Source organism: Ambystoma mexicanum, chromosome 2q (genome assembly GCF_040938575.1).
Source record: "Ambystoma mexicanum isolate Mex_15411 chromosome 2q, UKY_AmexF1_1, whole genome shotgun sequence".
Classification (NCBI taxonomy): domain Eukaryota; kingdom Metazoa; phylum Chordata; class Amphibia; order Caudata; family Ambystomatidae; genus Ambystoma; species Ambystoma mexicanum.
Window position 1 is genome coordinate 113304316 of NC_090924.1, and position 23851 is coordinate 113328166.

Below are 23851 nucleotides of genomic sequence, written 5' to 3' on the forward strand. Positions count from 1 at the left end.
CTTGGACTTGCACCACTTGAACAAGTTCCTCAGGAAGGATAAGTTCAAGATGGTCACTCTTTCTCAGGTCCTTCACTCCCTTAGACTTCAGGATTGGTTGGTGTCATTGGACCTACAGGATGCTTATTTTCATGTGCCAATCCATCCAAAGCACAGAAAATACCTGAGGTTTGCGGTTGGCAGCTCGCACTTGCAGTTTCGGGTCCTGTCATTCGGGTTGACCTCCGCCCGAGGTTCTTCACCAATCTCATGGTGGTGGTGGTGGCGGCAGCATATCTCAGGAGAGGGGGGTTCACGTCTACCCCTATCTGGATGACTGGCTGATCCGGCGCGTTCTCCCAAACAGGCCTTGGATTATCTCAGCCTCACCTGCCACTCGTTTCACAAGCTGGGCTTCTCCCTCAATTTCAAAAAGTCGCATATGACACCTTCCCAACAGGTCCAGTACATCGGTGCTGTGTTGGATACATCCTTGGGGAAGTGCTCGCCACCTAAGGTGAGGTCTCATCACATTGTCCAGATGGTCAACAAATTTCAATATGCCCAGAGTCCCCCGGCTTTTGAATTCTTAAGTTTGCTCGGCCTCATGGCATCCTGCATTTTCAATGGGCTCTCAGGGCGCAGTGGTCGCAATTCTCAGGCTAAATGTCGGATCTCCTTCAGATTCCGCGCACGGTCTCACAGGATCTTCTGTGGTGGTCCAGTGCGTGGAATCTGATGAAGTGAGAGCCTTATTGGCAACCATGGCTGGAGGTGACGGTAGTGACAGATGCTTCCGTCACAGGATGGGGTGCTCACGCCAACGAGCTGACCACCCGTGGTTGTTGGTCTCCATCGGAGTCCAATCTCCACATAAATCTTTTGGAGCTGAGTTGGCTCAGGAAGTCCTTCGCCCTTTGGGGAACCCCTCAAGTGGATCTGTTTGTGACCCCCTGCCAACCGAAGTGCGAGACATATTGCTCAAGGGAATTTCTTCTGAGAAGGAGCTTTAGGGGACGCGTTCGTCATGGATTGGTTATTCCCACTTCTGTATGCGTTTCCTCCAGTCCCTGTCATTCCTCAGGTTCTAAGGAGGTTGCGGAGGTTCGGGTCCCACATGATCCTAATGGCTCCGGATTGTGCCAGGAGACCGTGGTACCCGGGCCTTCTAGAAATTTCCATCTATGTGAGAGAGATTGATTCCCCATCCAGAGGTCAAGACTCTCAAGCTTGGTTTATGAAAGGATTGGGACCTCCCAGATGACGTGATGGAGGTGTTGCTTTCGGCCAGGCGTCCGGCAACCAAATCCCTGTACCGTTGGCATACATTTTTTTGCGACTGGTGGAGAGAACGCAATGTCGATCCTTTTCAGTGCTACATTACGATGGTTCTTTCTTGCTTTCTTAGGCCCACAAGGGTCTTCACATGGGTACCATTAAGGGTTACCTGGCGGCGCTGTCTATTTTCAAGCACTCGCATGAAGAATGTTCTCATTTTAAAATTCCTTTGATTGCCCTGTTTCTAAAAGGGCTCACGAATGTGTTCCCGCTGTTCCCTTTTCAGGTGCCGGTTTGGGATCGGAATTTAGTCTTGAAATTCTTGATGGGTGCTCCGTTTCAGCCTTTGCACACTTGTCCTTTGAGACTTTTGACCTTCAAGACGGTTTTCTTGATTGCAGTTACATCTGCTCGCAGAGTGAGCGAGTTGCAGGCGCTGTCATCTAAGCCATCCTTTACTTTGTTCCACAAGGATAGGGTTGTACTGACGGTACGTCCATCCTTCCTACCTAAGGTAGTGGCTGATTTTCATTTGAGCCAGAAGGTGGTACTTCCTGCTTCCTGTCGTCCGCCTCATCCTGGTAAGGAAGAGGAGAGACTCCATAGGTTGGATCCTAGGAGAGCTTTGAGCTCTTATATTTCTAGGATGTCCAGGGTCAGAGTGGACGATAAAATTTTAGTGGGGTACACTGGACACCGATTGGGCCAGGCTGTTACCAAACAGACCTTGTCCAGGTGGATTATCCTCACCATTGCTGAATGTTAGACTGGCTGGCAAGGACCCTTCTGAGGGTTTGGGAGCTCACTCCACCAGGGGCGTGGCGACATCCACAGCACTACAACGGGGAGTTCCTGTTAGGAACACTTATGAGGCTGCAACGTGGTCTTCCATGCACACCTTTGTCAAGCATTACTCCCTGGATACTTTCCATGGTCCAGATATGGCCTTTGGTAAAGCAATGCTTTATTCTACCTTCTGATTGGGTATATCTAAATTCTTCTCCCTCCTCAATCACTGATACTGCTTTGGGAATCTGTCAAAGATGTGGAATACGTTGGAGGACACAATCCATTCGAAGAACAAGTTACTTACCAACTGATAACGTTCTTTCGACTGGATGTTCCTCCAACGTAAACCTCATCGCCCTCCCAGCCTACCCCTCTGATGAATTTTCTATGTGATTGCAGCTTGCGTTCCCACAAGGCTATATGCAGTCAAGGATGCACTGTGTGTGGTGATGTAGCACGTTGTGGAGGGAAAAAACATGAACTGAGGCTACGGGCGGCGTGTGTGCTACTTATGACATCCAATGACGTCACCCTCGACGGAGGCCTTTGAGGGACATCGACCTAAAGCTATCGACGAGCCCTCTGCCGAAGAATTTCCGAAGCAGCACAGCTGTGGACATTACATGTCAAAGATGTGGAATGCGTTGGAGGGACATCCAGTTGAAAGAACGTTACCAGCTGGTAACTTGTTCTTTTTGTGTACCAAGGCCCCACCCAATATTGTTAAAGCAAAACAATGTTAGCACACCTAACATTAACTTGGTGATGTACGCTTCTCGCAGAATCTGTGACATGGTAGAGCTGGTTTCACCAAAATGCTGCTACCTTCAGTGAAAATTTAAATACGTGGTCAATACAATGGTCACTGCCTTATTTCGTCACTTCGCTAGCAGGTTTTCATATCCCTGAAAAATCATTAACATGACATCACTACTTGTGGGACCAACTTGGAGATCTCCAATCAGCCAAGGTTGTCAACTTTGGGGAGATCAAATCTGGTGTTCATTCGACTGCAATCTTTTGAGGATAATGCCATTTTCAAATCCCCTGCACGAGGTGGCTCTTACAAAGAATGGGTTGGGTGTGGGTGTCGCCCTTGTGGATCTCCGGCTAGGTCCTGCATTCAGCCTCATTACAACAATGGTAAAGTTCCTGGAATTATTGGCCATTTTCTTGGCACAAAATCATTTTCTCCCTATCGTTTTGACCAAGGTGGTGTTTGTTCAAACAGACACCACCACCCACCTGCCTGTTCTAAATCATCGAATCTTGCTGCAAAAAATCGCCTACCTTGTGTGCCCTGGTGGTCGAAATTTGGGAATGGGAGGTGAGCAGTAACATCTTTCTGAAAGTAGCGCAATTAGCAGATCAGGATGATGTGGAGTTGGACAGATTAAACTGACTGAAATTGGCGCACTGCACTTTGGTTCGGTACCCAAAGGTAATAATGCAATTGTTTAATTACTGGGGGACTCAACAGGTGGTCCTGTTTGCACCCTTCTGCTATGCAGGTGAAAGAGCTTTGCTCTGTGGGAGGCAGTACGAAGCTGGGGACAGGTTCCCTTGGGGACGGTCTTCATCTCCTAGTTAGATAAAATGCTGTCTGCCTTCCAGCCAATTCTGTTAATCCACAAAGTGATTCTCAAATACAAACGATCCCAGGGCTTGATACAGATTCTGGGGACTTGGCATTGGTCTTCCAATTTCTGGTTTTCTGACCTCAGGATGCTCGCCTACAGATGCCGGATATTTCTCCCACTGTTTCCCCAGAGTATGTTTTGAATGTAGACAAAGGTTCTGTACGCCTTCCCTCATTGTGAACCTGGTGGTTTTGTTCCTGAAGAGCTGATTTATCTGGGGCTATTGCAAGAAAACATGAGATATTCAGGCAGCCAAGAAGGGGTCTACAAAGAACCAGTATAGGAGCAAGTTTGAGGTTCTGCCCCTGGTCCTTGGGCCAGTATTACAATCTTCGTCAGTGTTTATCGGAACAGGTTTTTTTCCTTCATCACAAGTTGTGAAGTCAGCTTTCAGATTGCCTCTTCTCGCACCAGATTGGCAGCTCTGAGAACCTAATGGAATTCTAATCGTTTGGCTTTCTCAAGTTAGAAGCCTGTTCTCAAGTGGCACATTGTTGTCTGGTGAGGTTATTCTTGATATTGCAACCCCATCACCCAGTTTGGAATCTGAATGTGCCCTTTTTAGCTCAGTAGCACAGGCCATTCAAGCCTGTAACCTTCATTGATAACAATCTAGTCTCTGGTAATACTGCCTCCTTAATTGCAGTGACGTCAGCAAGACAAATTGCTGAGATTCAAACTTTATTGACTTCTGATCCTTATGCAGTCTTTCATAGAGCTAAAGCAGTTATTAGCATGCATCTTGCTTTTCTCCCTAAAGCAGTTTCTTTATTCCATAGCAATGGAGAAAGAAGTGGCTTCAGGCAGTTTCCTTTTCTTGTAAACCCATTCTGAGACTAGTCAGGCTCTATTCTTCTTACTAAAGTTCTTTCTCGATAGGACCTTTAGAAAGAATGGCACCCTATTTGTAGCTGTTGGTGTTTCTCAACCTGGCAAAAAGATTTCAAATTTTCTTTTGACTGGTGGATTGTCTCATGATTTTATGTCTTCCAAAGATACAAGCAAAGGCCACTGTTGTGGCTTTCCCGAGGCATATCGCTTGAGTGGTACTTGGCAAAGCAACCACTCTGTCTTCTCTGTCAGCCTTTTGCAATCGTTATTGTATGGTCAAAAGTGCTAGGTCAGACACCAGGTTTGGTCATGCTGTCCTTCAGAACACTTTTGCTTGTTGGGTGCTACCACCCCCCAAGGGAGGGGTGTGCTTACTATCCTCCTTTGAGTATGGATTTAAGGGGAGGGTAACTACGGGTAAGATAGGTACTCAATGATTACTGTACTCTTGGTTCACACTCCCTTATCTTCCATGCACCGCAGCCATACATATCCTTAACATCTTGTTAGCCCAACTGGTGTATTGTTAGGGAGAATACTCTGTTTAGGCTGAATTTCCTAACCTAGTGAGTCCCCCAGCAGCTTTGCTGGATTTTTGGGGTTTATTTATTTTCTCCTGCCAAGAGTGAGACTCTTTTACCCTCACTCTTGGGCATGATTTGAGTGTGTTTCTTTGAATCTAGATGTGTTTAATGGACTATGGGGTCTTTTACCCCATAGGGCTTCATGTGTTTTTATGATGTGTTACACAGCACCCTCAGTGCAGTAACACAGGGGTGTCATAGTGACCCCGGTATAGACTCCATACCCTGGGACTGACTACTGTCTCCCAGGGCATGTAAAGTCACCATTGACTTTACTAGTCTTAAATTCTGAACAGAACCAGTACAAACCATCATATTGTGGACGTACTGGCTGGGGCAATTCAATTGCCCCGGGGTCTGTTAGTCAAGGGGGCACGTCTCCGTCCCCCCTGATCGAGTTTTGGCTGGTGGCAGTGGATACTACTTTTTATATTCAACCGCGAATATTTTCCTATGGGATTTCCCATTGTTTTAGGCTACTATCTTTATTTAATTATTTACGGTAGCCTCGGACATACCGCCGGTTTATTTAATTAATATTCATTCTCCGGTTGGTATTTTTTGCCAAAACTTGATTCTAAAATGGCGTTTGTGTTCTCTTCTGTGACTCCAACCCAAGTCGAGCCCTTTGTTCCACTTTTTAGCAGGCTTCTCCACAGAAGCCCTCCAAAGTGGTGCCACTCTGTCTGGGGTACTTAGGAGGGGTGGAGGGGGATTTAGGCACCCTGGACTGAGTTGCCTAGGCAACTCAAGTCGCACTCCGTCCTGATTGGCCCAAGTGGTGAGCCGGCCGGCTCACCACTTAGCATGTTTGAGTGACAGCTAGGCTGAGTGAATGGGGGTTTTCTGCATAAAAGCAGGGCTTTGGGGACTGGAACTTCGGAAGTCGCCACAGGACCTAAGAATCTGACGAGGGAGAAGCTGAGCCGACCTGCCACGACGACACCACCGGTGGAGCCCTGCTGGAACGTCTCACCACCTTTCCCAACGACGGAGGAGATCTCCTGCCGGAAAGTCTTCTTCCTTTGACTTGTGGGGATAACCAGTTTCACCGTCTTTTCGCCTTCCCGACGTACCTCGTGGCCGCCTTGCCTGTGCCAAGCACCCCGGCAACCGGGATACCCCGTTTTACGACGACCGCAAATAAAAGGTACCACCTTTAACCGGAAAACTCTGCGGCTGGTTTCTTCCCTGGCAGTGCAACGACCTTCATCTGTCCTCCAAGTCGAGATCTTCTCTTCCCCTGGACGACAACGCGACTTGCACCCACTGCCAGGAACAACTGCCACCGCTGGAGGATCCTTACCACTTAAGGTACCGTGTCCCGCCTGGCTTCCCTTGCCACCGACTGTACGGGGTAGATTTAGCCCCCGGCTTTCGAACCTGGGTTGGCCTGGGACACCCTGGCTAAACTTTCCCGAGCCCCTCTAAACTCTTTTTGAACTCTCTGCAAGACTTTCTAAGCCTAGTGTAACTGTGTGATCTTGGGCGCATTTGTGCTCTGCTCTCTCTAAGAGTGGGCCCAGCCTTTGGACTTTGGCTCACCAGTGACTTTTGCTCTTCTGCCTTGCTAACAGTGTTCCTGAATCTTAGTGGTGTACCTTTCCATATTCTGTATTTTTCCCTCCCTTTTTCACAAACTTATTGGAGTGCCGTCTAGTTAAGCGCTCACCTCTGTATGAAAATAAGTGGTGTTTTACTGAGACTTATCTGATAAGGAAAAAGGGGTGTATATATTACAATAGTAACTGTGTTTAGAATATTTTTACAAGAGTGCTGGAGTGCTTCAAACAGTGTGTTTTTAAATAAATAATTATATACTTTGATACCAAAGCTCTGGTCTGTGTTTGCTTGTATTGGTGTGTCTGAGTGCCTATTGTGTATACTTTGCATACTGCCTAACTCTTCTTGAGAGAAGTCTGACTGCTCAGCCACAGCTACCAGGTATAAATCTGGGTGGTACAGACTGCTACCAAGTGGGTTTACTTCTAACACCTGTAGTCCTAAATCTTTTGCAGTGTTCCCTAAGGGAACTGCACAGGTTTCTGCCTAACAATTGTGGAGAATTACTTGTGGCCAGAATGCAGAGACCCAGTGTTCTGAGGCATGGCTCATGCCGATTACACTGTCCCTGTGAGCAGAATTTGAAGGGTTTTGGTGTGCAAAGGCTGTCATCCCTTTAACATAGGATGGACTCCCCATAAGTATGGAGGAAACTGGACTGGGGATTATGCGAACAGTAGTCGCTAAGAGTAATGATCTCTTTTTTGACCTATGATCCATAGGCTGGTGATTGATCAATAGTTTGATAGTTCGACCGGATTCAGTCTGAGTCGTTTTGCATAGTATTCAGTTAGTCCTTGTGACAAATCAACTTCCAGGGCACCAGTGGTCCAGGGATGAATATCGTTTCCTAAACCATCAATCAGCCCGACACCTCTAGTGCACCAGAAGCGATCTGAACAGATTAGAACACAAGTAAATTATAAACCACCTTGTCCAATTTTTGGTAACGTGGACAGAACGGCAGGCTTATCTCTGCAAGGTTGTGGATCGTTGGTTAGTTGCAACACAGCGAAAATACAATTATTACCCAATGGTAAAAGGGACTGTCCAGTCAAGGTTGTATACAAATATCTACTTTATTATTATTACAACATACAGTTCTAGCACCCTACAAAATACAGTCCACCCTGTAAAGGAACACAAAGGACAGACAGTTTCATGAAGGAAAGGGATGCAGTCTGGATACTGACAGGAGGATAGTCGTTAAAGCAATCCGTCTTAACTGTTGAATGTTATTTTGGTTTCAGCACCAAGGGAGCAAGGGGTCGTAAATGTCCCTAGGGACCTTCGGAGAAGGACCAGGGTGACAGAACCATAATGTACCTGGTGCTTGAGATGATCTTGATGCTTGACCGCGTCAAATCGGTACCAGGGGGCTTTGCAGGTCCTGCGTCAGAGTTCAAGACAGGCGACAGCTACGGGTATCAGGCGGCAGGCAGTTTGGCAAGTGAGGCTGGACAGACAGCTGCAGGCTGGCCCACACAGCGGCTCTGGGTCAAGAATCGTTGTCTCTGTGCTGTTTGGCAGATCTGAAACGCTGGTCAAAGTGTCTCGGGCAGCTTTAGTGACTGCAGTACGACAGTCAGTCGGCTGCGGTTCGAGGGCTTGACTGCCTCGACATTGTCCTTAAAAGATGGACGTTGGTTGATGCTTGTGTGCACTCCTCCTAGCTTCTTCGCGGTGCTTGTGGTGTCCTTTCAAGGTGGATGGCCCCAAGCTGAGGAGAGTGTTTGCAGGAAAAACCTTGTCCTTTAAGAAACTCTCTGGCACTTCCCACTTAGGAATCTTGCTGGCAGAACCTAGCAAGCCACGCTGTGTGCAGGCTGGGTACCGGTCTGGAGCTGCTGGATGGGTCCTCTGAGTCTGGTATCTCTCACTGTTCCCTGGGTGATGTTTACAGGAGGGAGCGTGCTTCCCTCTTGGAAATCCTGGCCTTCCTTCACTGGCGGAAGCTGTAAGGTAGACTGTACCTTCAGCCAGGGTTCAATTCGAGGTTCTTCTTTGCTCCTTCTGGTGAAGCCTTCAGATCTGGTAAGTGAGGGCTCAGCCCTCTTTTAAAACCAAATCGGCCCCAGTGATTGGTGCAGGCTAAGCCTACCTTAAGGAACCAATTCGGGGTCCCCACCAACAATCTTCTGTTATGCGTGAGGTCAGGACCAGGTTGCTTTGCAACAGGAAAGGTAAGAGGTGACAACATGTACTCCTAAGTCCAACCCATCTTCCTGCCTGTTGTAAATCAAAGCGTTTCTTGGGTTAACTGAGCCCTCTATGGCTCTTGATCAAAGCACAGGTCTCCCTTGAAGTTTGTGGTGAGAACAGACTTCTCTCTCCCTCAAATCACATACTTCTCCCTCCTAAAGGGAGTATGCCTACTGTAAACAGTTGTCCCAGACATGACATTCACTTCCCTTCATACAGAGGGCTGGGAGCTAGGTTCAAGGTGACACATTGCATATGAAAGACGTGTTAGCTTTTGAGACCAGGCCTGTTTGCAGGCCTGCTGCTTCAATTAACTCATCAGTATTCGCCGCTGCCACCACCACACAGACCTTAAACAATAGAACAGGGTGGATCATGGAGCTTTTGATATTTAATTAGGCTGGCCATGGGAGGAGGAAGGTGTTGCCCTTCTCCTCTGGATGTTTTTGTGCACCCCTTGTTGTCAACGGTCACATAAATGTGACAGGGAGGACTACGCCTGTAGGCTGTGTCTCCAAGAGTACACTGGACTATGTTTTTGTTGTGCAGTGAGCATTTGGAAATGTGTGCGGATTAACCCCACACATTTTCGGAGGTGGATCTCCCATCATTCCATTTCTTAAAAAATAATTTAAAAATAACCAAACGAGTGCACACTCCCCATGCGGATAGTCGTATCCTTCACAGTCCTCTTTTGCAGAAGTTATGACACATGCCTGGTTTTAGGGAGCCATTCACGATGTGGAGTAAGAGCAGGTGACCGCAGTGTCCAATAAATATTTTGTCATGCCAATCGGTAGGATGTCATCATTGTTGAAAATGTGTTTGTGGTATGGAAATGATGGTAAGGTTAGCAGGCATAAGAGGGCTGAAGAATGGCCAGTGTGTTTTGCAGATTGAAAGTAGTGTCACTGGAGTTTTGGTGATATCACTATGTCCCTTACTTTTATTGATTTTTTTATGAAGTGATTATGTTTCGGTGGATCCTTGGATTACTGGCTCTGATATTGAATTGCAGATGTTTAACCAATTTCGATGATGCTTTGATGCAGTGTGCTGCTGCTGTTGTTGAACAGGAACCCCTCAACTCTGGTGCAACCATAACATGTTTTTGCTACTCAGAGGTACATGAGTCTTGTTTGGTACAAAACCGGTTTGTGGAAACCGTGATTCTCAGTGGACTGAGCTTACCTTATAAGCATTAGTTTTAGGGCATTTCCTTCAATTCACTTCTTGCATAGGACATCCTATTTGCAGGTTCGAAGGAGTTAAAGGACTAAAATGGCTATACTTCAGAGAGTCATTTTTTACTTTCCTTTCTAGATGTTTAGGGAGTCCCATTTGCTTCAACCACTCTCGAAACAAAGAAGCATGCATTCCTTTTCCATAAATAAATCCCTGGGGTTGCGACCTACATGATGTCAAGTTTGATTTTAAGCTTTTCCCACAAAAAGTAAAATCGAAAACTATCCCTGGTGCCTTGATTTTTTTAATTAGCATGTGCTTTCCTTCTCCCTGTATTTCTTTTCTTCAAGAGGATCATGTGCCTTGAAAAAAAAATACACCTTTCCTCCATGTTTTAGGGCATCCATTCAATGGGGACGAGACCTGAGCCATTTTCACTTGAAAGACATAGATCCTTCTGTTTAGTTTTGTTGTGCAAAAGGGCATGGAAATGTGGGTGTGGTTAGCCCTGCTGAATTAGCCCTCCGACAGCACTTGCCAGTTCCTTGTTCTGCCTATACTGGGCAGTGTACTTAGTACTGCTACAGAGGAACTGCTTTGCTCTGCTTCTTTGTCCCTGTATTTTAGGTTAACTTCTTTCCTTTGCCAACTGACTGTCATTACTTTTTATGTTAACTGGATTATGTACTTGCAAGTCCTGTGGCAGCAAACACACAGAATCCAACTCACATATGCTTTGGCTAGAGCAAGGGTCTACAATCATTGGCTCTCCAGATGTTTTGGACAACACCCATCAGCCCTAGCTGGCATAGTCCAGGCTTAGGAATCTTGGGAGCTGTAGTCCAAAACATCTGTCCGGACAAAGCTTGCAGACACATGGCCTATAGTGTTTGTGCCCTGAGCACGTAAGGTCAACTGCGTAGCCCGTCAGTCGTTCGCTCTGCTGGTCTTATGCGTGAGGCTCCAGACCTGGCATATTTAACACAGGACTCCTCCCGTTTTAAATCAAGGATTTGGTGCTACAGAGGAAGCATTGTGTTGAGGCAAGTATCCTTCTTTTCACAAAGGCACCCTGTTTAGGTGACTACTTCTGTGCAGGTCCTCGGTCCAGTTTCAGGTAGTAACCTTCCTGGAACATCCTTGTGGCCTGCCCAGCTTTTATCCATCACTTGCGCTGTGGGTCTTAAACAGTCTGCTGTCACACTTTTCTTTTCATTATGGAATAGATGGAAAATACAAAAGCCTTTCCATCAGGGCCGCCAATTGGTCTGTACATTGTTTTCTCCTTTGACGGTCTAGTTGTTTTCAGTAATGGCCGCCAGGACTCTACCCTCTATTTTTTCATAAACTAGTCAAAAGTAGCAACCTGTGCGTTGCTACAAACCTGATTTTGTGCATTGCCTCCTGTAAGCTATCAGAGATAGTGGAATTTCGTTATTTCCTATCTTCCTGATATGACATAGATGAAATGACATAGTTCTCTTCATTCGCTGCTGCCTATCGGGCATCCTTTATTTTTTGCTGGCAGTTCTAATTGATCGGCAATTTTCCCCGTTTGACACAGAAGACTTCAAATCTTCAAAGGCATATCGGGTCTCGTCCCGCAACCCTCGCAACACGTACAGCTCTTCCAGAACGCAAAACGTGCATCACTTCTCCTTTGTCTACAAGTGCAGTTTCTTATACTTCCAACGCAACACATGCCGCAATACAGCTCCCTTCGCAACACGTGCAGCATATATGACTACTGGGTGCATCATTCACGATGGCCTGGTACTTCTGTTGTTAAAGCGTGTATCACATTATTTCAAGTAAGCATTTCTTCCTTCCCAGATTTGACTTGCTAACCATGAATACCTCCTGCCTATGATAAACTTGCAGTTCATATCTCTCCTCGTCTACATTCTTCTAGTTAACAAACCCATTTCCAACTTATGCTGCCCTGTGTCTGATTCCGTCTGCTACTACAATCCTTTCCATTCCCTGCTGAAAACTATTGCACTACCATCTTGGGTTTTCTTCCCCTGCAGGGTTTCCCCTGTTTTACTTCTGTCCCAGTTATGTTTTCACAGCCAGAGGTGCAATAGGCACGGTTCCCCACTATCCAACAGCTGTGACCGGCAGGTAAGGGTACAGTGAAACACTCATTCACAACATTGTATATTAAAGTCATAAAGTCATAACATCTGCAACCAACCAAGTCCGCTGGGCTTTAGATGTTGCCTGAGTATCGGGAACCTACTACCGGGCTCTCTAAGCCTGGTGATTATCGGGCTACTAACAGTACTTGTCCTGAGGGTTCCAGTTCGCCCATCTTGGTTTTCTCTGAGGCACTGCAAGGCTTTTGCACACTGAGCTCTGCCCTGAGCACAGTGTCACCCCATGCCCCAGATAAGCAACCATTTTCACTTAACAATCTCGGCCCTGAGCACCAAGCCCCTTTGCACCTCAAAGAAAGTGTCACAGTGGTTCCAAAATTAACCTGACCTGCTCTCAGAAGAGCTAGGACCCATCTGTCACATTAAGGAGTACAACTCATGGATTGTCAGAAATATCCTCTCCACAGTTGCAATACTTTCAGAGCTTGAACAGAGCTATTTCTCAAGAACACCTTGCAATATCCCTGCCTCCTACTGTTAGCTAGGATTATTTTGTGCCTCCTGGGTTGGAGTCTGTTGAGATGGGATTACCAAAATCAGCCCTGGTTGGAGGATTTTAGCAAGCCACCTTATTATGATTACCAGGGCAGACACTGAGGTTAGCTACAACCAGTCAAGATAAGGTAGCAGAACGGCAAGGCGTTATCTCAGGAATTGTAACTGTAATTGGTTATTTATAACGTGTTTAATACCCAGAGGTTTCTGAGCACGGACCCGGGGATCGAACCTGTGTTTGTCCAAGTCGTCTTCCTTCCAAGGCGAGCATGTTACCCCTGAGCTATCCTGCCGAGACAAAGGAAGGTTTTGAGTGTCCTAGAGCTACAATGAGTCCACACAGAGCAACACCAATAATTAGACATGCATGCATACAAATATATAATAATTAGTTCTTCCAAATGCCCACTAAGCAGTTAAATCTTCTAGTCAAATATTGTCACCCCAACACTATAAAACATATATATGCATTCACCCTTAGTGGAAATGGAAAAGCATTTGATTAAATGACCATTGAAACACAGATAAGTACTCTGATGCAGTAGAATCAGAAAGAACACCTAAGGATAATCGTAGACCAGCTTCCCTGCCTCTTAAATCCAACCCTGAGCTTGGGGCCTTGTGCCCACAAGTCACCAGTTCCACAGTATATACTTCACAGGTAGGTTTATGAAGAGATTGGCAAAGCCAGTGATTATGATTAATAAGAGTCAAATAGTTAGGTAAAATTAAGAAAAGTAAACTTGCTCAATCCCAGTTCTTAACTTAGTCTTAGGAAGGGATCCTTAACCAGACCTCCACCGACCAAAGTCAGGAAAGAGTGAATTAGGGGCAGGACTTTATGCCCAGGTAACCTGTGAGAAACCTGAAGGTGTCTACCTAGCTTGTCCCCGGGATCTGTCATCCAGGTGGCTAGGGCACGGCCATCGCTATTGGATCCAGTTCCTGGGGGTGGATCAGGGAGGGAGGATCACCTTGATTAGGAGGTCCTTGGGGAGTGGGACACCGACGGGTGAGACTCTGTATCCCCCTTCTTTCAGACCCTTTTCCCCATCCTACCATGTAGGATATTCCAAAACACTCACCCCTCCCCCTTTTCAAATCCAAACACTTTCACACAATACGAAAGACAACGGACTAACAGTGCCATTTACCTGACATGTCCCAATACAAGGGTCAGACCAAGTCAGGCAATTGAGCAGAATTGCACACGCCTGATGGCCCTTTCCCTTCCCCCACAGGGATGAAAGGTGGAGCACGAGAGCACAGGCCGAACAAGGCAGACCGCACGCCGTGAAAGCTAACACAGCACAGCAGTACAAGAGTAGGCAAAAGACAGCGTATACTGAGAGGGTGACAAGGAGATGGTACCTTGCCCTTTCAGATCAAGGCCTGTGAAACCTCTGCAGACAGAAACATAAGTCTGCGAACAATAGCCAGCGTGTGTTACAGGAGATGTCTACGGTACATGAGACCCTCCTCTGCTGATAACCAAGCCGGGGAGAGACGCGGGTCTCCTTGGTAACTACCTTGACTCGAAGAAGAAGAAAGGCAAGCGGTGAGACGAGGGGAGAATCGATAAGAAACGGAACTGTGTTTTACAAAAAGTAGCCAACGGCTAATTTGAACTTTGTGAACGATATAAAGAAACTATTGGGAGAAGGAGGGGAAAACCTGTAACGGAGGCGAACTGCACTACGTGGGTGCTCACGCAGGAAGCTCTGGGCGATTACCCGATGATAAGAAACTACCGTAACCAGAAGGCCCTGGGAAGAGGTGGAGAGAGGTCAGAATGGTCATACAGGGGTCTTGTCAAATACTCTGTACCATTGAAAGTCTTTGACCGACCGAGGAGTGTGAAAGAAAGCGAAAATTAATCCTGCATGGTGAAAACTAGTATATGCACTGTGTGGTCAAAGTTGGCAAAGAGTGAACCCGGCAAAGGGATTCTAGCGAAAAGGGGCGAGGTCTGAAGTCCCTATGAACAGTGTGTTGTAAAAGTTGGTGAGAGTGAACCCTGCAGAGGGAAGACTACAAAAGGGGCAAAGCCCGAAGAACTGTTTAAAAAGATTTTATGATTTGTGAAAGTAAGAAAAGCCACAGTGAACCTGAAGGTGGGAGGCGAACATCTAAAATGGGTCGCAGCCCGAAAGAGGGAGATCTGGGGTGGAAAGTTGTCACCCAAAGTGAATTGAAAAGGAACTGTTTGATAGATTGTTAAATATGATTTTGTGAAGGGTCTACGCCCAGAGTAGGGGAACCCAGGGGTGAAACAATCGCCCAAGGTAGATGTGAAGCAGAACTTTGTGTGTGTTTGTTGGGTAGATCAGGCCTCAAAGGCAAGAGACATTTTATTGAATAGAGACTTGGCCCTCGAAGAACCCGACAGCTGAGGTGGAACTGTCCGCTTGTGCTGGGAAAGCTTGAACGTGTGCTGTGCTCAGGAGATCCACTTTGTCCTGTGCTGAAAACTTGTGGAAGGGAGACCCCTTGGCAATCACATCCTGACTTATTATTTGTGAACACTTCTTTCTTTATTGAAACCCAATGCCACACTCTTTCTGTAATTAGTTGTAAGAATTTGGCAATAGGTTTTTCTTTAGTACAGGCCCTTTTATTTGACACAGCGCCACTAGGACTGCCTTGTTTTTCATTTGATTAGACGCTTGCTCCCATCTTAGATTGAGGTTAGGCGTTTTTCCACACTGCATGCATTGTTAAATAAACACCCTTGAACTGTGATCATTTGTGTCTGTCCTTACTGTTGCCATCATGAGTTCCTTACAAACCCTATAGAGGACAGGGGGCCGGGAAGAGCAGAAACAGGTATGTAAATGTACCCCCGCTGACTCAGATTTCTCCAGAGACCACTGTTGGTGTTCTGGAATCGTTAGGTTACACACTCTTCTGTGCTTGGTCCCGCTGAGCAGGGCTCAGGAGTTGCGGGTGCAGAGGTCTCTTTCGGACCAGGGATTTAGTTTTGGTTGGTGGCAGACTTCTGTAGGACAGAGAACCTCGGGACACCTGCAGGGATCGAAGAATTGTCACAACTGGAGTCACCACGGTCTGGGCGCAACAGGCAATCTTCAATGGATGAACAAAGGAGCAGTACCAGCACAGTACCCGTTCATGTACAAAAGCTGAAAATATAGCAGCTTGCGTCTTTTTACACAAGTTGAAGATCCTCCAAGTTCCAGGATACACGCAGAGCAGTGACTGCTTCTGCAAGGTAGCCAGGAGAGAGCTGAGCAGTCCACTGTTTGGTCCAAGGACATTTCTAAAGGCTTGCATCCTGGAGAAGAGGTTGAGACTGGTGGTTGTTCCCGCTGGTCCAGGGTTCATAGCACCAGAGGAGCCTTCTTTCGATCAAGACAGAGCAGCAGGACTTCACCAGAACAGCACTGACGTCTATGCTTGTTGGCTTCAGGGGTCGTCATCCGGTCTTCATCTGGCTGCAATTCTTTGTAGTGGTCTTGGCTCTCGCAAAAATTATCTCGCGATTGGTGTTGAGTCCTATGCGCCGGCCCAAACTTCTACTTAGGTGCCGAGCCAACCCTCCAGTATGTTGTTCTCCCTATTTGCCCATTTATATCGAAGAGTGGTGGGATCTTTGACCAAGAAAGGGACCCCACCCAATTTTGTATTGAATCCCCGTGCCATGCAGAGGAAAGACTCCCCTGAGGACTTCTATGGAGCGTGAGGATTCGGTGGAGCTAGCCACATCACTCCAGGATGCAAGTAGCATGGATACTTCCCGGAACTGGACATACTTGCAACTCTAGGTAGACCGAAGCATTTTTCAAACTCTTGATAGCCGCGGTGGTTGACACCTTAGGATTGTCTGCCCCATCCAGGCCCAAGGATCACTATGAGCTTATGGGTATACTGGATGAAGGGCCCATGAAAGAGACGCTGCTGACTTTCAATGTGGCAGGCAATTCCCCAATGCTGGAAGTACGGGAGAAATCTCCCTTGGTCCCGGCTGTAGAAAGGGAACTGGCCGGTAAACATTTTCTCCTCCCCTCCCCCACGTCAGAACCAGCTATTCTTTCCAGTCATGCCTACCCTGAAAGCTTGGTTGTGCAAGCTGCTACTTTCCCTCCACTGCCTTTGGACAGCGAAAGCAAGAGATTGGACTCATGGGGGAGAATGTTTTTGCTTCGGGCAGCCTTTACTGAAATCGTTCCTGTCCCCTTGCCAAATGTTCCTTTTGGCCTTGGGTAGGTGGTGAGCAGAACAGCCGAGCAGTTTGGGTTTAAGGGGGGGGCATTGATAACATTGTCAATAATGTAGGGAGGCTCACTGCCTGATCCTACAATCAGGATTGGAAACATATGCTTGTGTGGGGACATACAATGGCCACTAGCATGGGAGGCGGGTGATATTACTGGATCAGAATGCCCAAACTTGTGCTGGATGTGCAGCTTTAGTTCCTAGATAGGCCCTTTGACGGACATAACCTTTTTGATGAGAAAAAAACAATGAATCTTTGCACAGGTTCCAATCCTTTTTGGTAACGAGCCAAGTTTTTAGGCATGGCTGTTCAACAACAATCAGCACCACGCCGGAGTGGCTGTGGTTTTCGACTTCCTTGCACCTCATGGGAGAGGCCAGGATGGCCCAGGTAGGAAGCAGTCTCACTGTTTCCCCAAAGGTGTAAAGGCAGAGGTGCTCAGATAAGAGGCATTGCCTCCTCTACAGTCCTCGTGGCCACCCCAAGTGCAAATGCCCTGTGAGGGGGGAACTTCCTCCGCAAGTTTCTAGTGTGAACAACGGATTTCCATGTTCCGCTAAGAATGGTTTTGCACCACGTCAGACGTTTGGGTCTTGCAGGTTGTTCAACAGGGTTACTGTCTGCCATTCATGCGACACCTTGCAGACCAGTCTCTTCCCAACTCTTTGCCTCTGGATTCCCTCCTTTTGGAGATAATTGGTCAAGTTCTTTAAAAGGGGTCAATTGGACTGGTACCATGCTTGGATCTGGGAGGAGGGTGGTACTCTATTTTCTGGTTCCAAAGTACGATGGCTTGCGCCCTATCCTGGATCTGAGACTTTTAAATATGTACCCACAAAAGATAAAAAATCAAGATTGTCATTTTGGCTCAGATCATGCAAGCTCTAGGACCGCAGGACTGGTTGGTACAGTGCCTACTTCCATTTGCCAATTTACGTAAAGCACAAGTAGTACCAGAGGTTTGTAGTGAGCCAGCATCACTCCCAGTTTAACGTCCTGCCGTTCAGTCTCAGCACCCAGGGTTTTCACCAAGCTGACAGTGGTGGCGGATTACGTCTGGAGAGAAGGCATTCAACCATTTCCCTACTAGGACAACTGGCTCATCTGAACTTGCTGCCTAGACCAGACATTAGCACACCTGTGCTGCACATGCAGTCTTTTGCACAGGTTGGACTTTTCCCTGAACTTCAAAAGGTCACAGGTTTTGCTGACCAAATCCCTATGATTTATTGGGGGTGGTCTTGGACACTCCCTATGCAGAGCCTTTTTTGTCCATAGACAGAGTGGCAAACTTGTCTCGGATGGTTTAAGTCCTCCTATCCCAGAGACATATTCCTGCATCAGCCTTCCTACACTTGCTCAGACACATGGCCGCCTGCATTCTGATGGTTTTGGAGGCACTGCTTCAGTGGCTCCTCCATTGCCAATGGTCTCATTTTCAGGAAGACATGTCAGATCCTCTCCAGGTGACAAGCCCAATTTCTCAAGACCTTGCATGGTGGTCCCTTTGATACAACTGGTTAAAGGGTTTGTTGCTTCAGCAACCCTGGATTCAGGTAACATTTGTCACTGCTGCCTTACCCAAGTTTGGGACACTCATCCGTTGGCTCTCACAATGAGCTGTCTATTGTCTCTCGCTCTGAGTCTTGTGAGCACATCTATTTGATAGAGTTGAGGCGAATCAGGCTATCCCTGGTTGCCTTCCCTTACCTCTGTGAAATGCAAGGCTATGCTAGTCCCAAAGGACAACAGTGGCCCTACACTACCTTAACAAGTGAGGTGGTGTGGGTTCCTTGCCGTACAGAGAAGCAATGCGGCTGGTCTGGGCTATAGAGAATAACGCATCTCTGATCGTGGCTCACCTAGCTTCAGCCTCCCACGAGTAGGAACTTTGCCAAGAATTCCTAAAGGAGATTTTTATTTTCCCAATGGGGAGTTCCTCAGGTATACCTCTTTGCTTCCAGTGTGATCAGGAAGTTTGAGTTGTTCTGCTTCAAGGAATTTCTGCGGCAGGCCGCTCTGGGGTACACTTTTGACGGTCAACTGCCTGGTTGCTGATAGCTGTCATACCGCTTGTTACTGCACCTGCTATGATCCATGTTGATCCTGATGGCTCCGGACTATCCTCTGGGAACGTGGTACCCAGAGTTGCCGGACATGTCTATCTGCGTCTGCGCTCCCCCAAACCCCCGATGCCTTCCAAAAGTGTGTACCTGCTCTTCTAGTCAGTGTGCCTGGTCCTCCACCTGCACCTTAATGCTTGGCTGCTGAAAGGCTGAGGTACAAAGAGTGGGACTTGTTGGACAATGTCCTCGATGTACTCCTTGCAGCTTGGATGTCTTCCACAAAGTCTGTTTGTGCCTGCCGGTGGCCTCAATTATCACTATGGACCCCTTATCCTGTCTTAAACCCTCTGTTTTTTTGCTGTCCTTGATCTCAGATAGTCCAACAGATTGGCACTGTGAAGGGGTACCTGGCTGCTAACTTGATTTTAAAGAGGACCCATGAGCAAGGCTTTCTTTGCGTTTCCCAGTGTAATGGAATTTTGGCAAGGATTGTGCAATCCGTTTTCACCCCACGCCAGTTTGTAGTTCAAGCGTTGCACTTAAATTTGGTTTTTTATATTTCTTTCGGGTGCTCCTTTTGAGCCCTTAGATTCAGGTTCTATTAGATTGGCTAACCTTTAATTGATTTTCTTGATTGCCAGGTTTTGTATATTAAACCTCCCCATTTGTTTTTTCCCTCAATAGAAGATAACAGTGAGAGTGAGACCACCCTTCGTTCTGAATATGGCTTCAGATTTTTAGCTCTACCAAAAATCCATCTCGCAGTTTTTATTCCTCCACCTCATCCTTTGTGCAATTCGTCTTCTTATTCCTCAACTTCTTTCACTGTCCCCTGCAACATTGTGTGTTTTTACTGACCCGTGCAACTATTTTTGCTCTCTCTGCTCCTCTGCTCTTGCACTGTTTATTCTCTGTTCTCTCCTCCTTTCCCCTCTCCCGCCCTCCTTTTCTTTTCTATGCACTTACTCTATCAGAATTGTCTCAGACCTAGTATGATAGCATCAAATGGTTTGTCTCCTCGCCCTTCCCTTGTCCCTCCCCTCACCCCTCCCAGCACTATCTGAAATGTCGCCAGGCCTAGTTTGATAGTCGCTTGTTTTGTTCTTCTCCTTCTTCCTTTACTCCAAACCCCCTCTCCTCCCCCACCTGTTGTTAAATTCCGGCACTACCTCAATTGTCGTGAGGCATAGTAATGTAGCCGCCTGCCAGTCTCCTTCTCCGTCCCCTCCCCTTCCCCTCCTTATTGTCAATAGTTCTTACTCTATCATTTATGTCTCCTGACTGGTTTGATAGCAGCTTGTTTGTCTCCCCTCCTCCCTCTCCCTCATTTTTTTTCTCCTCCCTCTCCCCCTCCAGCACTATCTGAAATGTTGTCAGGCCTAGTATGATAGTCGCTTGTTTTGTTCTTCTCCTTCTCCATTTACTTCAACCTCTCCTTCCCCCCCACCTATTTTTAAATTCCGGCACTACCTTAATTGTCGTCGGGCATAGTAATGTAGCCGCTTGTCTCTCATTCTCCTTCTAACCCTCCTCCCCTCCTGTCTTTGTCAAAAGCTCTTGCACTATCTGAAATGTCGTCAGACTGATTACAATAGTTATTTCACATTCCGAATGTATCAAGGACTTGTAGGCATGTCACTGTGTTCTCCCTTGTTCCCTCCCTGCCTTGAAGTGCTTTGAAACACATTGTTTATAGGCGCTATACAAATAAACCATCAAAGCAGAGGATTGATTCCATCAGTTGGATCTGGTCGGGGCTCTAAGCTACTACATCTCCTGGACGAATGACGTCAGGAAAGATTACCAGCTTTCTGTGGGTCAATGTTGGTGCCAATGCTTGCAGGGCTATGACTAAACAGACTGTGTCAAGTTGGATCATTCTCTGCATCTCAGAATGCTGGGAAAGATGTTCCTCAAGGTCTCGGGGTTAATTCCACCAGAGGACTGGCTGCCACCTCTGCCCCACAGAGAGAAAAACCCTTTCTACGTATTTTCAAGGTGGATACGTGGGTCTTGCTGTACACATTCGCTAAACATTGCTGCCTGAATTCCCAGTCGGGGCAGGATGGACATTTTGGTACAGCAGTCCTCCAGAGCGTTTTGGTATAGGTGGTGTCCTTGCTCTCCTCCAGATATGTTTAATGCTAATAGGAGTCTGACAGATGAGGAATCTGTGGGAGGAAGGAACCCAATAGAAGAACATACTAGTTACCTCTTGGGAATGTTATTTCAGATGACTTGTCCTCCCAGCGATTCCAATTGCTCCTCTCAACCTGCCACACTTTGTGGGTAAGCCAGTAAGCAGTAAGCCTATGGTTCCGCGGCCCATCAGCGACAGAATGCTAGGTAAAAGGGTGGAACTAAGGTCGGAGAGCACGACACCTCAAAATATACTGGCCCCGATGTCCTGTACGGGCTATCTCGTTCTTTTGCCGACAGTAATTACTTTGTGGTCCTTTATTACAAAGCGATTATTTCGAATTTTCTTGACCTTTTAGGGAATTGTGGGGGTAAGTGGTAAAAAAGGGGCTGGGAAGGGGTTTGGGGGTATGGGCAGAACACCCCCCACGCCCCCGATTCCCTACATTGAAAAAACAACAACAATTAGATGAACAAATTTAAGTACCACAAAGTAATTACTGTTGTCAAAAGAACATGGAACCCATGCGTAGTGGCTTTAGGCAGAGCTGCACTGCGCTCCCTGGAAAAGTTTGCAAATTAACCATGCTAGGGATAGGATATCATAAATGAGCAATCCGTGGAAGGAGCATCCATTAGAAAATCCATTAGAAAGAACATTACCAAGAGGTAAGTACATTTTTTCTCCTCCACATCTATTCCAGTGTCAAAAAGACACCTTGAATGCCTTCATGTGTACCTCCCAGTGAAAAAGCCTCACCATTTTCCACAATAAAGTTGTGATGAGAACTTGTGCTACCTTTATGCCCATGGTAGTTTTATCTTCTCACATTAATCAGCAGCTCATTCTTCTACCCTTTTTTTCGTGACCTAAAATGAAGTATGAGAGGGGTCGGCCTGTATGCATGTCACAGTGGCTCTCAAACTCCATCTTGATCGAAATGTGGCTGTCCTTTTGCCTTTTTATTTTTATTTTTTTTATTTTTTACTTACTCTTAAAATCCAGCTTCTCAAGCTTTAAAGATTTCTATTGTTGGGTGGAATGTGGCTTGCATTCTATAATCGTACAGGATTTGAGGAAAATCAGAGCTTCTCCCCGCCACAACCCCATCCCCCCCGAAGGGGGTTGCATGCCCATGCTATGACAAGCAATGTTACAGCTGTGGCTTTTCAAAAAACCTACAATGGGACACCCTTAGCCGGTCTGCTTTACTGGCATCATCTTTGGCATTCTGCAAGCACTGCTGCATGGATATAAACCCAGAGCATATGCCAAATTTGGTCAGTCTGTTCTTCAAAACTACCTTTTTGTGCGTAGTTCATTATAATGCCTATTCCTGTTGATGTACTGTTAAAGAACCCTATAAGTATAGAGGAAAGGGTACGGGATATAGGAGAAACCAAGTGACGACTGTACTCCAACTCCATAGTCCCATTTCCTCCATTGACCCCACTCTGTCCCCTTAATCACCTGACAGCAGAAAGAAGGATCTGACAGGCATTCTGCAGTGGGCGCAGTCAATGGAGAGAACTGGGTCACTGTGAGATGTTGTGTAACATATTTAAACATGTGTGCAAATGGTTCCATCCCCATCCCCGTTGGACGATTACCCATACGTATATAGGAAAGGAGACTATGCTCTAGGAGTATCTTAGTCAGTTGTAGTGCCCCTTTTTTTGAGCTAGTCTATTGCACTTATACCTCTTTGTTCAATGTCCTTGTGAAATCTCTTAAATTTAAGAGTGAGAAGGTTTGCAGTTTGTCCATTGGCTCAAATTCCATGCATATTTTAAATTGCACTCTTTACTTGCTCAGGCTCCAGAAACACACACTGTGGCTACATCTCCCATTAAAACTGCCCAGGAAGAACAGACACTGACACCACCTGGAAAAGTTAACAATCCAACATCTAGGAGTCCTGGTTGTTCACGGAACAGCGCCCCTTTCCGCGGCAGCAAAGCCTTTTCTCCGACTTCTTCCAGTGTCTCAGGTGAGTATTGTTCCCTTATTGTGTCTGTCTTTGTCTTTCTGGTCACAGCAATGCATTTGTCGAAGGGTGTAAGATGTTATATTAATTTTTTCCTTCTTAAAATCCATAATAAATTAACTTCAGAGCTCTTAGCTACGTTTTTCTTAGGTGGTTTCAATTATGTCTGGGTCTACACATGTGTAATGTAAATCTGTTGCTGATTGAAATTATTTTGTATAATTCTGCCAGTTTGAATTTTCACGTTTGTTTGAATGTGTTTGTGTGTTTAGATAACTTGGGTGTATTGAATGACTCAATTTCACTTTCTGTCTATATTTCCCCTGTTGCCCTCTACCACCCAAGGATTACGGAACACTTCTAGATCGTTACTGGTGTCTGGAGTTCCTGGATCTGGAAGCAATGATTCAGATGGTGGCCTGTTTGCTGTTCCCACAACTTTGCCTCCCAACAGCCGTCATGGGAAACTGTTTTCATCCAGCAAAGACTCTGAGGGGGATCTCCAGCAACACCTTGATACAATTAGTGTAAGTGATTTTGTGGGCACTGTGGAATAGGGAGAAAGGGTCTAGGGTGGGAGCCAGGGTATTCTGCTTTGAACAAGCATGCTTTAGGAGGCAGCACGTTTCCAGAATGTTCGCTAGCCATTTTAAAGGACTTAAAGAATATCTGATTTTTGATAACTGTGAGGTGCCAGTAGTAAGGTTTGGACACAGGGG

The 23851-nt window shown here is 46.6% G+C and overlaps 1 protein-coding gene across 2 annotated transcripts in view; it reads left to right on the forward strand.

Annotated features, from left to right (window-relative positions):
• The window catches only part of CRAMP1 (cramped chromatin regulator homolog 1), a 1760184-nt gene that overhangs the window by 957629 nt on the left and 778704 nt on the right, over positions 1-23851 (forward strand). For both annotated transcript variants that reach the window (XM_069646975.1, XM_069646973.1), the window contains exons 11-12: positions 22961-23135; positions 23478-23659. In XM_069646975.1, coding sequence (XP_069503076.1) covers positions 22961-23135; positions 23478-23659 — 357 coding nt within the window. The remainder of the gene's footprint in view (positions 1-22960; positions 23136-23477; positions 23660-23851) is intronic.